Below are 16895 nucleotides of genomic sequence, written 5' to 3' on the forward strand. Positions count from 1 at the left end.
TTATTCAATACAATATATTTAAGGTAACAGTCTTTCATCTGAGTATGAAAATTACAAAAAAAAGTAATTATTTGAACACCCCTATAAGAATCTGATAATAATAAACGATGGATAATACAGAGATTAATTAATAATTACACACTAAACAATACACAACGCCGAACTATTATTATATGTAAATATCTATATATAAAAATATATTTATAATGGACAATTTCTCATAGTCTACTGTTAGTACTTCCAGTTATTTATTACATTAATTCTCAAACAAAAACGGGAAAAATGGAAGTATAACACAATGATATGTCAAAACCTTAATTAATAACTGATGTTAAAAATATTTTCATTCAATTTCCGTCAATACTACTCTTTTTTATAATACTGCTTGAATAGAGTAAAAAAGCAGTAATGTTATAAAATATATGTATATTGTAATTGTACAAAGTAGGTAATTAAAAACTTATTAACAGGAACATTAAAGGCATACAAGGAAGTATTTAATAAAATTATTTTCATTCTTTATAAAGAAATAGATTTTGTTACATTTCCTATATTTTTATGATAAATAGACTAATGATAAACAATACCAATAATTATTAGAATTTTCAAACCTTATGAATCTAATTTTTATCTTATATAAGAGAAAAAAAACCAAACAATATACATGAGTAAACGATATTAGATTACTGTATTATCCATCTAAAAATTTAATTAATGATGAAATGTAAAATACCGATAATTAAGAAGTTACCTGTTTATAATTATCATGCATAAAATTCACACTTTATCTTATCTGTATAATGCCTTCATCGCTGCAAGAGTATACCCGTGGCTATTGTACAATTTCACTCTGTATACTTATCATATTCTCTTACTATCAAATATCGATCATAGTTTTTCTTATAAACTAGAGTTAATTCATATCACAATGTCAAGGCACTTAGAAAATTTATTTTTTTTTTCCTTAAGCACCTATACCCCTCTCCTTTAGTCCGGCACAAACATAACACAGAACATTTAAAAGTTTGTAGTGCTATTGCTTCTGTTGACTTTTTTACCCACTACTCGAGACGAAGTTCTAGTTGGTGTAGGTCTTAATTCATAGCCTCCTGCATTCATTGTATTATTATTAATTGCTGCTACGTTTGGGGCAATAGTTTTTAGACATTTAGCAGCTTCTTGCAGCTGTTTTGATAGAATTTCATTTTTTAATTTTTCTGCATTCAATTCCCGCCGAAGTTGTGCTTTTGTTTTATTTCCAAATGGACACAATACTCTATGTTGTATAAGACATATTGCTGATGGTCTCATTTCAGGATTTGGATGAATCATCAACTATAAACAGAAAAAAATTTCATTGAGTTTCATATTCTAATTCAAATTAAAAAAAAGAAAGAATTTGATAATGATATTACTTTAAGTAATTCGTTAAGATCACGACTGTAATGTGGTAATTCCTTTAAATTTCCATTTCTAATATCATGCCATTCTGGTCCGTTTTTAGGTAATGGACCTCCACCCCCTGCTTCATAAACAGTTAATCCCAAAGCGAAAATATCAGCTTTTGGTAAGTGACTGAAATCTTCCCGCAAAATCTCCGTTGGAAGATATCTACAATCCCCTTCTTCAACTTGAGGATTATTAACGGATGTAACGTGACCCAAATCTCCTATTTTGTAAGTAATTTCTTCTTCTACAGTTTCCTCTTCGTCGAAACCATCGTCAGCTGAATCATAATTAACTGCGAGTAACCTCTTCTCTTTGGAAATAAAGATATTTCCAGGTTTAATATCCATATGTACTAATTGCATGCTATGAATGTATCTTAAACCCTCAGCAACATGTAACAATAATTGTCGCATTTCTGCTTCAGTAAAATGCTTTTTTTCTTTTTCTAAGTTGATAATCCCATCTGCTAGACTACCACCATTACAATATTCATTTTGAATTATCATGTGATTATCTTCTGCCCATGCAGAATAATATCTTACAACGTGTTGATGTTTACCGAGTACAGCATGCGCATATACTTCGTTTAAGGCATTCTTTTCATTAATACTTCCAGCCACAGGTTTAATACTTTTCTTAATGGCATAAATGCATCCGTCTAATCGGTTAATGCATTTGTAAACGGAACCAAATTCACCTGTCCCAATTAAGCCAAGCTCATGGAACTCTTGATGATATCGTGGAATATTAGAATCTTGCAATGCTACACGTTTTGTAGCTTGTTCTATTTCGTTATCGGAATCTTCGGAATCGCCGAGATCAAATTTTGGAATTTGAATATCTGGAGAACTGACGTTAAAAAAACAAAACCATTTTTATTTTAAAATTGACAGCATTATTGAATTTTTTATATTGATTTTTATATGTATACTTACCCAATCAAACTACGCTTAGATCTAGTGCGTTTCCTTGCAGTTAACAGCATTCCATTTGGTGTAAAAGGATTCACATTAGCAGCAGGTTTGTCAGATTTATTTTGGTAATTACATGGTCTAGGTTTATCTAATGAAAACAGTCTGGTACATTTAGTCGGAAATGGAGTATGCATCGTACTCTTTTCCATTAGCGTTTTTGGAGTAGCGGGAGAATCAAAAAGCCGTAATGCTCTAACACGTTTGTAAGGTGGACTACATGCCATTGATATTTTTTGAGAACATATATTTTCACGAGGAGGAATCCTAATTCTTGATGTACCTGTGAATTATATTTATTGAAACATACAATTTTCCAATTTTTCTACTCTCTCTATACATATGCACGCTAAACTCAAGAACTTTTGTCAAATCTTATATTTACTGCTTTATTGGTAGTTATTTTTTTCATAGTTTTCTTATTGCTTTTTTATATTTTTTTATTTTCTTTTTATTTTTCTCTCTTTTAATTTTTTAATGTTAATCATATTTTTTTTATATAATTTGTCTTTTTTGATACCAATTTTTGACAAATATAAGCTTTGTGTTTCAAACAAAGACTTCATATAAAATCAATAGAATGTGTTGACAATAAATTACAGTATAATATACATATATAGGTACAATTACGTTTTTACATGAAAATAAAACAAACATATATATATTTTTTTTTACTTGTTTCCTATAATGAAATATGTATATTATATTATATATATATGTATATTATATATGTATATTATATATATATAATATATATATTTTAATGTTTATTAACAATAAAAAAAGAATTTGCAAAAAGTCACATATAAATATTATTTATTAATCGCCATTTAAAAAGAAAATGCATAGAATTATATATACAGATACATATATCACAAATATTTGTATATATGTACATGCATAATGAAACGATTTGAGGTAATAACAGTGCACAATACTATTGTATCTAGTGATTACTTCTCGACCTCTGTATATTTTCGATTATAAACAACTTAGCATGATGTAAAACAATTGCCCAACAAAAATATCAATTTTCTCACACCATGCATGAAAATATCGCAGTAACATTAAAAGGTTATACATAACTTTTTCACAAATAAATAATTAAGAATGAAAGGAAGGTCTAGAAAAACATGCTTAATATATGTAAAATTAAAAATTAAAGTACACTACATAATATATTAATAATTACACATATACTATTGACATATCATATGAAACAAACAAAAATGTAATTTCACCTCAACTATATTTTAAATGATGCAGACAATCATAAAAATTACAATAATAAAACAAAAAAACCAAAGAAAGAATTACTTAGAGTACACAATTAAAATTTGAAAAAAAAAAAAACCAACACCATAAGATACAAGATACTTGAGTTTTGGCAATAGGATGTTTTAAAAAACAAAATTATGACTTTTAAAATTGTTTACAATAGAAATATATACAACAATAAATGAAATACCTTTAAATGTGTTGCAGTCAGGATACCAAACAAAAACATCTCGTAAAAGTACGAAAACATTGGAAACTGCACTAACCTGTCACGTTATTATTCATATTTTTATTATTATTGTGTTTTCAGATAACATAAATTTGGCAAGTAAGAAGAACGAAAGAAAACGTCGTGATAGAGTTGTTTGTTATAGCCGAGCGCGTCGCTGGCGAGCGCAGTAATGCGCATGTGCAAAAATAAGCTGAGTGACGCCGTTGCCTTGTGACGAAAGTGTAAGCTTATTACACGTTCTTAACAGTTGTATTAACTTTATTTAAATAAATATTACAATATCTATACTTCCTTCAAGTAGATTCATTTTATTCGACACTGTACTGGGACTTATCTTGGCATGAGAGATCGCTAATGGAAAGTAGAATGTAAAGTTTCATTCTAGTTATTTATGTCTGAAGTTATCTTTTTATTATCTTTCTAGATTTTCATATTGATTTTCGCGAATATTAACTAAAGTTTTGAATTGTCTTTCCAAAACGAGTATCGTTGCGTTATTTCAATGTTTCTTTTGTTCCTGTATTTATTTATTATTATTATTCATTATTATTCACACCAATTTTTATTTCAATAACATTTCTAATTAATTAACTCTGAGTTGTAGATGAATCACTTTCAAAGGGCATCTTTTAGTCCAAATGAATTTGATTTAATAATTTGTCATTCGCTTTCTTAAAACAAATAAGATTTAATACGAAACTGTTGAAAAATGTTTGATTCAAATTATTAATTCCTTTTCTCTACATAAAATTCTATTATTGATTTCTCAAAATTAATGAAAGAATAATCGACATCTAACAGCATAAAAATAGAGAGATAACGTAATGTTGTAATCCTCTCACATTCATCACTAGAGGAATACACACCGAAAACACAATTTTTAAAAGTACTTGCTTAAAAGTCTCCATACAAGCATATTTAAGACACGAGTCTGTTGGGTAACCTTACTGAGCATCTCCGATTCGGCAATCAAGCAAGGCAATTAGAACGGATTGATTACTTACTTTCGCTGTCACAACAGCCCATCGTATTTCTGAACAATTTTTTCGGTTGAAGCGGAGGTGAACATCTAAGATCCTCTGCGGAAGAGTCCAATATATCATCGACATCACAGCCGGAGCTGTTTGTATGACAGCTAATATTTAGTTCCTCATTTTGAATGTCGCATGCGTCGAAATGCAACTTTTGCGCAACTTCCATGTCTTTCAAATTGTCACCATAAGTTTCCTCGTATACAACCAGTTCCGTATACACTATTAGTATTAAACTGAAATAAGGTACTAATTTGTGAACCTTATCAATTACGCTTTCCAAAAATGTTCATTCAAACAGTCGTACGTACCACGCTACGTTCGTTATGGCGGGTGGCCCGATGTTACTTGGGAAATTAAAGCCGACCAATCAAAAGCCTCCTTGAGAACGGGTGTACTGGATTCGATATAATGCGTCCTCTTATTGGTTCTCGTTGCTCACAATGCTAATACATGGCAGCGTCATCTGCACATAGTTTCAGAGGGTGAAATCATTCTCGATGAAAATTCTAAAAACTTTTGTCACACTTTATTCCGCGAGTTTTCGACGAAACCGAACGATGCTTAAAATAGCCGATGATCACTCGTCGAATAAAAGAACAAAAACAAACTTTTACCTTTGCACCGATGATCTCATTCGACGTCTAAAAAACTTACGTTTCTGTAACAAATGAAACCACATGCCACAATCTTATGAATTAAATTATGTATACGTACGATTACGACGTATAAATTAGAAATTCGAAAACATGTACTGAATAAAGTTAAGTTGAATAAGAATTTCGGATTTATGAATACGTTACGAATTTTTATACAAATTCATACTTTCTTGTGAATATAAATAAAGAAATGGATACTAAATAGTAATTTGTTTCATCCACAATTTTATGTTAGATATTTTATATACATATTTTTCTATATTATATATATTTCGTACATTTGTATAGCTTTGAATTTCCTAGAAATGCATAAACATCCGTTGTGTGGCTAAAATATCGTACAAACTTTAATTGATTGTAAGAGAATTTGGTGTTATTTACTATTAGTATTAGTTTAATATGGTCGTTTTATTAATTGTAGAAATGTTTTACTTCTTTACAGTTTTGCTTTGATTACATTTTTAAATCGTAAGCATCAGGAAATCAAGACGAAATGATGAATAATCCGATTTCCGAGAATAGAAAGAAGTAAAAGTGAAATGTTAAGTTTAAAAGAAAAATTCAATCAAAACTAAACATGCACTGAATGTATGGTTACATATCTTTTACATTTGTTAAATGAAAACATTGAAAACTCACGTAAGGAAGGGAAAAATGTATCGCGTCTTCTACCTCTACTCAGACAAAGAGCTCTTTTCGTGAAAGAAGTTTCACGGAGGCAATGAAAGAATTTTTATCGAGCAGCTGCAACCTGTAGCGTTTGTATGCGCGACGGCTGGCTCGTGTTTGTGTAGTAGTGTCGTAGTGGTAGGGGTAACATAGTAGTTCGATGTGCGATATGATGGGAGTTTTACTGCCTTCGACGGGTTTTTTCTAAAACGAGGCTACAAATGCTTTGCAGTGGGGATACGAGGCTCCACGTAAAACAGCCAAACAGAGAGAATAAGTAGTTGTTTCTTTATCACACGTTTCCATTCCCGAAAATTTGATCATTAAAAAAAACGAGAATGACAGACGTGGGAATTGAGATTGCGGGAGATATACAAATACCTCAACAAAAGCAAAAATCTGGCACTGGGTAATCATTAAATACATGATAGGCGGATATGATGATCGCAGATAGAATGTTAAATATTTGTTGTCTAATACGCAAGGAAATTTTACAATGATAAGAACACTGACATCTTGTTGATAGTTATTGGTTAATTAAAGTTACCATATTTTTCAATAACACTTCCCTTGTGATTACATTTCTAAAAGCTTCTTGTACAATTATTTCTTTATTACGAACATTTTAAAAAGAAACAGAAAGTTTTTTAATTTTGTATTGTTTTATAGTAATTTATGTTAATAATTCATGTACATTTTGTTATTTAGGCTCGAATTCCTACAGATACCACAACTTCCACTTAGTAACATAGGATATCCACAAGCTCATGAATGGATTGAACACAGAAAAGCTAATATCAGGCCTTGGTCTATGTTTCTTAATACAAGCAACATAAGACCTCCACCCAGTTTACCAAGATTGAGTAAAAGAATTATGAGAAATATTGAATATTTCCAGAGCAATTATTTGTTCGTGTTTGTTGGATTAGTTATATATTGTTTGTAAGGTTTATTACAGTGTATTTATTCTTTCACTTATATAGAATATCTTTTTACCTTAAATAATTCAAAATAAATATTTGATATTAGGATTACATCACCATTATTGCTGCTTGCTGTTGCTGCATCTCTTGGAACTTGTTATAAGGTTTCGCAACGTCATGCTAAACAGGAGCTTACAATATTCAATCATAAATTAACGCTAGCTCAAGTTTATTCTTTGGTAGGAATCTGTTCACTACCAATCTTTTATTTAGTAGGTGCTGGTGCAGCTCTTTTCTGGGTTCTTGGTAAATAAAACAAGTATCCTTTTGTTTAGATATAATGTAAGATTATTTATATGTAAATTTTATTTCTCAGGCGTATCCTGGTTTCTAATAACTTTACATGCAGCATTCTATAATATTGACTCAATATTATGTCCAGGAGAAGATGAACTCAATTCTTTAGTTATGCAAGAAGTGTGATCCCTATTATAATAGATATGTACTATATCAAATTTTAATCAAATTTTATGTAATATGTAGATAATATAAAGCATTATACATTACTAAAAGATACATGTATGTAAGATATAATTAGTAGAATAATATGTCAAACTTAATTTTAATGAATAGAAGTAATATTAAATAATATATATATATATATTCACACTTTGACTGCCACGTCGAAATCACATGTTTCACTCAGGACGCTACGGGAGTATTTTTATTATTTAAAGCATATAATGACAAAATAATAATAAATTGATGATGTAAGACAACATTCTTCCCCAATGGACCGTTTATCTTATTAGTGGTCACGGGTGACCACCGTGGCGCCTTGGTAACAGTTGATAGCGATATATTATAACAAGGCTTCGTTTATTTCAACAAACCATTCGCATTCGTTATTTCGTCGTAAGCAAAACGTCCAGAATATATTGTTGAAACGTATAGAAGATATTAGTAAACAGTATTTGCTCATTCTATATATAATAGTAAGGTATGTGCACACTTCTAACTTCAATTATATGATTATAAAGCAGCATTTACGATTATTTCCTAAGGTGTATTTATAATAATATTCATAGATTACCCCTCAAAGATATGGATGCGGACACTGAATATTTTTCGAGTGCATCCGAGAAGTCTTCATTGGAAGACTCGTCTCAATATGAAGCATCAGAAGATGAAATATTCCACGTATCGCCCACGATAAGGCGGCGCCGAATCGAACCGGATACCGAGGATGAAATGGATATCGAAAATGAAAATGAACATAATATAGAGGATAACGAATGGTCAAATAATATAACACAAACTGCAGCAAGTGTAATCCCATTTGTAAAATCTAGAACTGCTGTACAGATCGAGGGTAATCAGCCATACAGTTTTTACGTTGCCTTTCTTACGGAAGAAATTCTACAAATAATTGTTGATGAAACCAATAGATATGCTGAACAATATATGCAAAATAGAAGATCCGTTCGTGTAGATAAATGGATACCAACCGACAAAAATGAAATGAGACGATTTTTCGGGCTACTAATATGGATGAGCCTAGTCAAGTTACCAAAATATGACGCATATTGGTGTACCAATAACACCTACTGCCAATCTTTCCCAAGAACAGTTATGTCGAGAAATCGGTTTGAGTTGTTATTACGATTCCTTCATTTTACAAATAATCAAACGGCAAACACAAATGATAGACTGTACAAATTAAGACAAATTGTTGATATACTAAATCAAAATTTTTCTAAATACTATGATTTAGATGAAGAGATATGCATTGACGAGTCATTGGTACCTTTACAAGGACACATAAAGTTCAGGCAATTTTTGAAACAGAAACGACATAAATACGGCATCAAAGTCTTCAAAATGTGTTCAGGCCAAGGATATACATACAAATTTGAAATATATTCGGGAAAAAACTTAGATGCGCCATGCGTAACCCCCACAAATGTTGTAATGAATATATGCAACAATGTTCTTCACAGAGGCCACACAATTTACACCGATAATTGGTATACAAGTATAAATTTAGCTGAAAAATTAATTGATTGCAATACTCATTTAGTAGGAACCCTAAAAAAAGATAGAAAGGGAATACCTGTTGACATCAAATTTAAAAAATTAAAACGCGGTGAACTTATTGCAATGCAAAATAAGAAGGGGATTACGGTCCTCAAATGGAGAGACGAGCGTGACATTTTTATGATTTCGACGAAACATTCGGCTGAAATGGTAGAGGTCCGCAAAAAAAATTATGTTTGTGATAAACCAATGGTAGTGGTAGATTACAGCAGAGGAAGATGTGCTGTAGATTTATCAGATCAAATGATAGCATATTCTACACCACATAGAAGAACCCTCAAGTGGTATATAAAATTAGCTTTAGAGTTATTGTTTACATCAATTTCAAACGCGATGATACTCTATAAACAAGCAACAAAAACAAAAATCAAGGTATCAGATTTTAGAATGGCACTTGCAATGCACCTTACACAATGCCACTCACCAGAGCCGTCAGATATACTTATTCGACAAAGGTTGCGACACGAAATGCAGAAGAAAGAAGGGCAAGCGTACCTGGCACGAAAATTTTGCAGAGAGTGCTATAAAAAAAATGTTAAACAGTTAGGGTCAAAAATTGCTAAGAATCGCACCAAAAAGGTGACCACCTATTGTCCAGATTGTATTGATGAGCCACATTTATGTTTAAAGTGTTTTAACACAGTGCACCGTTAGATGCAAGATATATTCTCATTTCTTTTTTTTTTTATTGATGCTCTAATAAAAATGTTTAATTGTTCAATGGGGCACTTTTTATTTCAAAGTATCTTCTATTTGTTGGTTATATTCAAAATGCCCTAATCACCAATGACCACCGTGGCGTCACAAGAAGAACCATGGCCGGTCATATATGAGCAACATGGCAGTCAAAGTGTTAAATGAATGATCTTTATATATAATTTACTTTGTTACAGAAAGTACCAAAGAATAATTTTGTACTACTACTATTGCAAAATAAATATTTCTATTTGTAATAGGAAGTTAAATAAAACAATGAAGTATTTGTATTAATTGTAGCTTTCCAAAATCCCATAATTGTAAAAATATTTTTAATGATAGTCTCATTTCAACATTCGTTATTGAAGAAAATATTTAATATGAATGTATCATGAAATATGTATTAGAGAATTTATATTTGATTGTAATGTATTATAGAAACGTCGTTGCTTTTTATTTAGTTTGAAGGGATGAGATGGTATTATTAACTACAAAATAGTTCGATAGGAAAGTCTTTTATTCGCTAATGGATTACAGACTTTTTCTCGGATAAATGAAATAGGAACTTTCTCTAACTGTCGCTGATTCCCACACTAGCGCAACCAATTAGGCATTTAATTACTTTTGTTGCACATCGTATTCTCGACATCCTTAACGCGCTTCAAAAGCGGAATTTGTTTATCACTGATATATAAGGTATGATGTATATCAGTGTTATTTATCACATTTAGTGATCCAGGGTAATTTCTCCTTGGCCTAAGGCATGTGATGTGGTTTCTAATGACGTCTCTGGTTGTTTCTGGCCTGTGATCACTAGATCTTCGACGAATGGGCCATTTAGCCTGGACGCACACCGACGTCGAGCGACGTCCGTTGCGTGATATCCTTTGTAGAAATATATGTATTTATGTATGTATTATCGTATACTGAAGTGACGCGCGTTCTTAGTGCGAGCTCTTCAACATAGATACATATAATTCTACACAGACGTTACGCAACACGTCGATTCGACGCTCGTGTTGTCTCGTCCGTAGAAACTTGGGATTAATGACTTTTGTGGATGCTATTGAGACTGATAACAAAACTTGAACAAAAAGATACATACAGATGAGACTAATTGAAGCGACACATAAAAAATAGTTTTCTTAAAAATAGCTTTGCTGGCCCGTATGTCACAAATCATATTGATTGTTGATACACCAAAGGTTTTTGGTTGTACGTGTCTTTGGTCGCTACAAATTTAAGAATTTATATAAATTGAACTGACACAAACAAGGGAGGTGACAAATGGTATCAATTTATATGGACTACGTGATCATTTAACACATTGCATACAATACAATACATACAATTGCACACATGTGTAGTGCAATATATTAATACAAATCATGAAATTACATCTTCGTGATTATATACATTACTTTGCATTTATTCAAAAAATAAAATTAAAATGCTAAGTATGTTACTTTTGTAAAAATGCACATAAATTAACTAATTCATAAGAAAGAAATCTGTGTAGTAGTAAATCAAAGGTTAAAAATACATGCACGATACGATTATATTGTGACAATTTCCTGTACCATATCTGTACAGCATCCGGAATTAAAGATTTCTAATTGGAACATGGAAATTCTGTAAGCATACTAATATATTTTAGTTAGTGCTTTTTACATAGAAAATTTTGTAAACATATTATAATTAGATATTGTATAAAATTAATAATAAATCATCTTTTCTTGTAAAGTTGGAATAATTTGATATAAATTGGATAAATTTTAATATAATCCTTTGTCCATTTTAATAGCTTCATTAATACTATTCATTGTTTTATTCATGTCTTACTTTGTGACATGTATTTCATTCTTCAGTTTATCATAAGATTATAATATCCAATCGAGCAAAATATTTGTAATGTACATGTTGTGTGACACTTTTTTTATGAATATATAAATATTTTTTATTTGGCTTGCATGTAGTATACGTTGTTAGATTCAAATAAATAGGATTTGAATACTGATCAATTCAATTCAAAATGGAAGAGGATGATGAAGAAATTTCTATACCATGGATACAAAAAGATAGAAATAATACATCTGAAGCAAGTCTTTATCGATCGATACCAAGTAATTTAAATGCAGAATCTATACAAACTTTGTATCAAAGTGTTCGTAATATCTCATCATTAAATAATGCTACAAGTATGAGTATGAATAGTATGCATAGCGCAATCTCCCTACAAGATATTGAGCGATCATATAATGATGATTTATCAACCCTTAATAATGGAACAACAATTGATGGTAGTTGTACAGATTTAAGGAATAGTAGAAGAAGTTCAAAATCGGTAAATTTATAACTTTTTATTTTTATTATATTTTTATAACTTTATTATTTATACTTAAAAATGAAACTGTGTTAATCATGAAATAATAATTGTTTTCTTCAGATTTCAAAATGTGGAACAGCTTTTAGTTTATATTTTCGTGACGAAGTTCGTACAATTGATTTTGTAATTGTTTGGGATGAGTACAATGTGGAAGCTCAAACATATCGCTGTACTGAATATAGACGTGTAAGTAAGTGTATAGTGAAGAAATAATATTCTTTATTTAATATCTATTTTTAATTTTTAGGTATTTGAAAAGAATTTGGAGAAGGAAGGTTTACAGTTAGAATATGAACAGGCAGAACCGAACGGTCTTCATTTTATAAAAATTCATGCACCTCGAGAAGTACTAAGACGGTATGCTGAAATATTAAAACTTAGATTGCCAATGAAGGAATTACCTACTGTGTTAATTCCTGAAAATCGTAGTAACGCATTAATTAAAGAAGTCAATTCGTTATTCAAGAGAATTATGAAAAAATATTATGTAGACCAAACAATATTTCCAACTATGAGACATAATTTTACGGCTGTTTATAGCCGCGATAAAGAGTACTTATTCAGTTTGGACTCGCCAAACTTTTTTACTGCCGCAACACGTGCTAGAATTGTACAGTTTATTTTAGATAGAACCAGATTTACAGAAACCAAGGATGATGATTTTGCATTTGGGATAGAAAGGTTGATTTCGGAAAAAGCATACATAGCCGCATATCCTCTTCACGATGTAAGCCATATCTTTTTGTTTTTTTCTCCGAATTTTTCAGTTTTAAATTTATTGTAATAACATCTATTTATGTCAAGTTATAGGTACATGCTTGTATTGTCTTTCTACATTATTAGTGTCGTTAACAAGTAGGGACGGCTATATCGTAATATCAATAAGCTTTATTGTTTTCCATTCGCTTATTTCGCGCCGTTTTTCACATCTCCAAAACATTGAATTATCCGTTGAAATCTTTAAAGAAAGAACGACAATATATAATTTATGGTTTACCCTTTCATTTCAAATGTAGTTGTTCTATGTGGATTTATATTAAACAGAAAGCAGTTTATAGGATTTCCGTATTTTATCGTGTTTAATACGTTTTTATACATATATTTATATAGATAGACAAATTATTAAGGGTGAATTTTCAGGTATGTAAATATACTGAGGTTTCTTGAACTTTTATTGTCCTTTTGTTCATTATCATCTTCAATTTATATACGACAATAAACGTTTATGTTCGTATCTCCTTTTATCTATAAAATTCCGTTAGCGATCGTAAGTGAATATTTCGCTAATACACCACATATGACTATTACTAAAAATGCTGAATTTATCTTGATTATAAAACAAGGACTAAAATATTTTATTGAGTAAACAACATTTTATACTTTTTACTATACATAAATTTAAGTAAATGTACATTTAAAAATTTTCATATTTCATGCAATATATATTTCAAACAAATTTAGATATAATTCAGATAAAAATTTATTTAGGACATATTTTAATTAATAAAATTTTTTCTTATTTTCAGGGGGATTTACAAGCACCAGATTCTATGAGGTATCTTTTATACAAAGAATGGGCATGTTTAAAAAAATGTCTTCACTATCAACCATTGGATTATATCAAAGAATATTTTGGAGTAAAAATTGGACTTTATTTTGCTTGGCTCGGATTTTATACACATATGCTGATACCTGCTAGTATCGTAGGCCTTTTATGCTTCATATACAGTTGCGCGACTTTGTATTCTAACGAACCAAGCGAAGATGTTTGTAATGGTAAGGGTATCATTCAAATGTGTCCCTTATGTGATCATTTTTGTGGATATTGGGATTTAAAGGAAACGTGCTTACACGCAAGAATTACGTATTTGTTTGATAATCCATCAACCGTGTTTTTTTCTATATTTATGTCATTATGGGGTATGTAATAGTATTTTTAATAGCTATACACATGCACAATGTAAGTTTCATTATTATTTTTATTATATTTTATTAGCTACATTGTTTTTGGAATTGTGGAAGAGGTATTCAGCAGAAATAACTCACAGATGGGATTTAACTGGTTTAGATGCTCAAGAGGAACATCCTCGTCCTCAGTACTTAGCACGTTTAGCACATATAAAAAAGAAATCGCTCAATATTATTACAAATACCGAAGAACCGAAAGTTCCCTTTTGGAAAATGAGAGTTCCCGCTACGATTCTCAGTTTTTCCGTCGTTTTATTGCTGGTTTGTAAATATAGAATATAAAAAAGAAATGAATTTAATAATTACGATTTCTTTTCAAAAAATTTGCTTTTTATTTATGTTTTAAATTATAGATTGCAATAGCAATGGCAGCAGTGTTAGGTGTTGTTTTATATAGAATGTCTGTTTTAACCGCCTTAAGTGTTTATGGACATCCTATGGTAACAAGTTATGCAATATTATTTACAACAGCTACTGCAGCTAGCATTAATTTGTGTTGCATTATAGTATTTAATTGGGTCTATGTTTGGTTAGCTGAATATTTAACCGAGGTACTTTAATATCATAATAACGATATATCTTTTCCTCCGTTTTTAAAAATATTATATTTTTCTTTTTATTTTTACAGATTGAACTGCTTCGAACTCAAACTGAATTTGATGATAGTTTAACATTAAAAATATATTTACTCGAATTTGTTAATTACTATGCTTCCATATTTTATATAGCATTTTTTAAAGGAAAATTCGTTGGTTATCCGGGAAATTATAATCGCTTTTTCGAATATCGACAAGAAGAATGTGGCCCTGGTGGCTGCCTTATGGAATTATGCATACAGTTAAGCATTATCATGATTGGCAAGCAGGCTATGAATACAATATTAGAAATGTTGTTTCCACTATTTTACAAATGGTTAAATACTTTAAAAGTACATGTTGGGATGAAGACAAAAGATGGGCAGAAAAAAGTTACTACTCGGAAATATCTTCAATGGATTAAGGATTATAAATTGGTGGACTGGGGTCCAAGAAGTTTATTTCCTGAGTATTTAGAAATGGGTAGCGGTATTATATTTTTAAAACTAGATATATATATTTATATTGCCTACTTAAATTTTAATATTTTATATATTACAGTGTTACAATATGGATTTGTTACTATCTTTGTTGCTGCATTTCCGTTAGCACCATTTTTTGCACTGTTGAATAACGTTTTTGAAATGAGATTAGATGCCAAAAAGTTATTGACAATGTACAGAAGGCCAGTTGGACAACGTGTTACAGATATAGGCATATGGTTCCGTATTCTTGATTCTATTTCTAAGTTATCAGTTATAACTAATGTAAGTTTGTATCTATCTATAAAGTATTCTATGTAAACAATATATAATTTTTTTATACTCATAATTTGAACTTTTTAGGCATTCATTATAGCTTTTACTTCTAATTTTATACCAAGACTAGTTTATCGAATAACTGTCTCTGATAATTATTCTCTGGAAGGATTTCTAGATCATTCTCTCTCCAAATTTAATACAAGTGACTTAAAAAATGGTACTGAACCATTTTTACCTTCTCACGAGCAGGTTGAAATATGTAGATATCCAGATTATAGGGAACCTCCTGAATCGCCAAACAAATATCAATATACAATTATGTTTTGGCACGTACTTGCAGCGAGACTTGCTTTTATTGTTGTATTTGAGGTATTGTTATATCATCAATACAAATTTAAATTCAAAAATCAACTTTAACAACTAACAAAATCAATCTTTTCCAGAATGTTGTTGCTTTGGTCATGATATTCGTGCGATGGTGTATCCCCGATATCCATCCAAAGTTAAGGGATAAAATTCGACGCGAGACATATATAACTAATGAAATAATTATTCAACAAGAAGCACTTCGTGCTCGTGAAAGTTCCGCTAATGATGTAGAAACAAATCAACATATTACATTAAATGAAAACACGAATCGATGGAACAGAGTCATAAGAAATAGTTTATCTAATTCTGAATTTGATTTAGAAGTTCATGGAAGTCCTGTATCACCGACTAGTACACATTCACGAGTTGGTCCTGCCGCGTTATAACCATTTTGCAGACCAAATTAACGAAATCAATAGAAAGCAATAACTGTGATGCTAGTCACACCTACATATATTGGTTTCATTAATCTGATTTCCAAATGAATGTGTTTGAAAAAATTATTTAATAGAAATATATAAAAAGTATAACTAATATTAATAATAAAGAAAAATAAGAAAGATGATATTTAGATATATATGATAATAATTTATATATATGTTGATATTGAAGCTGTCATATATTTTTATGAATAATTATTTAAAAAGAAGGAAGTATTTTTATTATAACAAATTTTGATATTTTATATCTCTGTTGAAATATGTATGTGTATGTACATGGATCTTATACTATTGTTCCTAACAAATGAAAATGAAGACTCATGACCTAATTTAAAGACATACATATATGAATATATTACATTATTCTGTCTTTTTTTATCTTTTATGCCAA

The 16895-nt window shown here is 30.2% G+C and overlaps 2 protein-coding genes across 12 annotated transcripts; one reads left to right on the top strand and one right to left on the bottom strand.

Moving 5' to 3' along the window:
• Window positions 1–858: 858 nt before the first annotated feature.
• Window positions 859–6396, bottom strand: LOC117210204 (wee1-like protein kinase). 7 transcript variants are annotated; one of them, XM_033452990.1, is made up of 7 exons: window positions 6260–6396; window positions 5579–5622; window positions 5273–5427; window positions 4935–5197; window positions 2385–2703; window positions 1416–2298; window positions 1018–1335 (listed from the first exon to the last, which is right to left on the bottom strand). In XM_033452990.1, exons 4-7 carry the CDS (start codon window positions 5128–5130, stop codon window positions 1018–1020), a joined length of 1716 nt encoding a protein of 571 aa, XP_033308881.1. In that variant the 5' UTR covers window positions 5131–5197; window positions 5273–5427; window positions 5579–5622; window positions 6260–6396. The 7 variants fall into 7 exon arrangements, with proteins under 7 accessions (XP_033308885.1, XP_033308881.1, XP_033308883.1 ...); XM_033452992.1 differs by having other exon boundaries at window positions 5619–5622; window positions 6260–6382; XM_033452993.1 differs by lacking the exon at window positions 5579–5622 and having other exon boundaries at window positions 6260–6389.
• A 4-nt stretch (window positions 6397–6400) lies between these two features.
• LOC117210202 (anoctamin-1) lies at window positions 6401–16629 on the top strand. Of its 5 annotated transcripts, XM_033452986.1 has the most exons (13): window positions 6401–6698; window positions 6998–7231; window positions 7319–7518; window positions 7589–7689; window positions 12452–12577; window positions 12639–13118; window positions 13918–14311; window positions 14388–14620; window positions 14713–14910; window positions 14988–15417; window positions 15496–15701; window positions 15780–16064; window positions 16139–16629. In XM_033452986.1, exons 1-13 carry the CDS (start codon window positions 6628–6630, stop codon window positions 16448–16450), a joined length of 3270 nt encoding a protein of 1089 aa, XP_033308877.1. In that variant the 5' UTR covers window positions 6401–6627; the 3' UTR covers window positions 16451–16629. The 5 variants fall into 5 exon arrangements, with proteins under 5 accessions (XP_033308877.1, XP_033308873.1, XP_033308876.1 ...); XM_033452982.1 differs by lacking the exons at window positions 6401–6698; window positions 6998–7231; window positions 7319–7518; window positions 7589–7689 and adding exons at window positions 10939–11639; window positions 11982–12349 and having other exon boundaries at window positions 14988–15423; window positions 16139–16450; XM_033452985.1 differs by lacking the exons at window positions 6401–6698; window positions 6998–7231; window positions 7319–7518; window positions 7589–7689 and adding exons at window positions 10947–11639; window positions 12045–12349 and having other exon boundaries at window positions 14988–15423.
• The last annotated feature ends 266 nt before the right edge of the window (window positions 16630–16895 follow it).

The sequence above is a fragment of the Bombus bifarius genome, unplaced genomic scaffold (genome assembly GCF_011952205.1).
Source record: "Bombus bifarius isolate JDL3187 unplaced genomic scaffold, Bbif_JDL3187 scf7180000008199, whole genome shotgun sequence".
Taxonomy (NCBI): domain Eukaryota; kingdom Metazoa; phylum Arthropoda; class Insecta; order Hymenoptera; family Apidae; genus Bombus; species Bombus bifarius.

Bases quoted from the DNA above. Each gene is read 5' to 3' on its own strand.
- LOC117210204 (XM_033452994.1), bottom strand. From the start codon at position 5,130: ATGGAAGTTGCGCAAAAGTTGCATTTCGACGCATGCGACATTCAAAAT. The intron at 2,704-4,934 runs GTAAGTAATCAA...TATAATTCACAG, and splicing joins GGGCTGTTGTGACAGCGAAA to GTACATCAAGAATTAGGATT. The intron at 1,336-1,415 runs GTAATATCATTA...TTCTGTTTATAG, and splicing joins ATCTTAACGAATTACTTAAA to TTGATGATTCATCCAAATCC.
- LOC117210202 (XM_033452986.1), top strand. From the start codon at position 6,628: ATGACAGACGTGGGAATTGAGATTGCGGGAGATATACAAATACCTCAA. The intron at 6,699-6,997 runs GTAATCATTAAA...TTTGTTATTTAG, and splicing joins AAGCAAAAATCTGGCACTGG to GCTCGAATTCCTACAGATAC. The intron at 14,911-14,987 runs GTACTTTAATAT...TTATTTTTACAG, and splicing joins TAGCTGAATATTTAACCGAG to ATTGAACTGCTTCGAACTCA.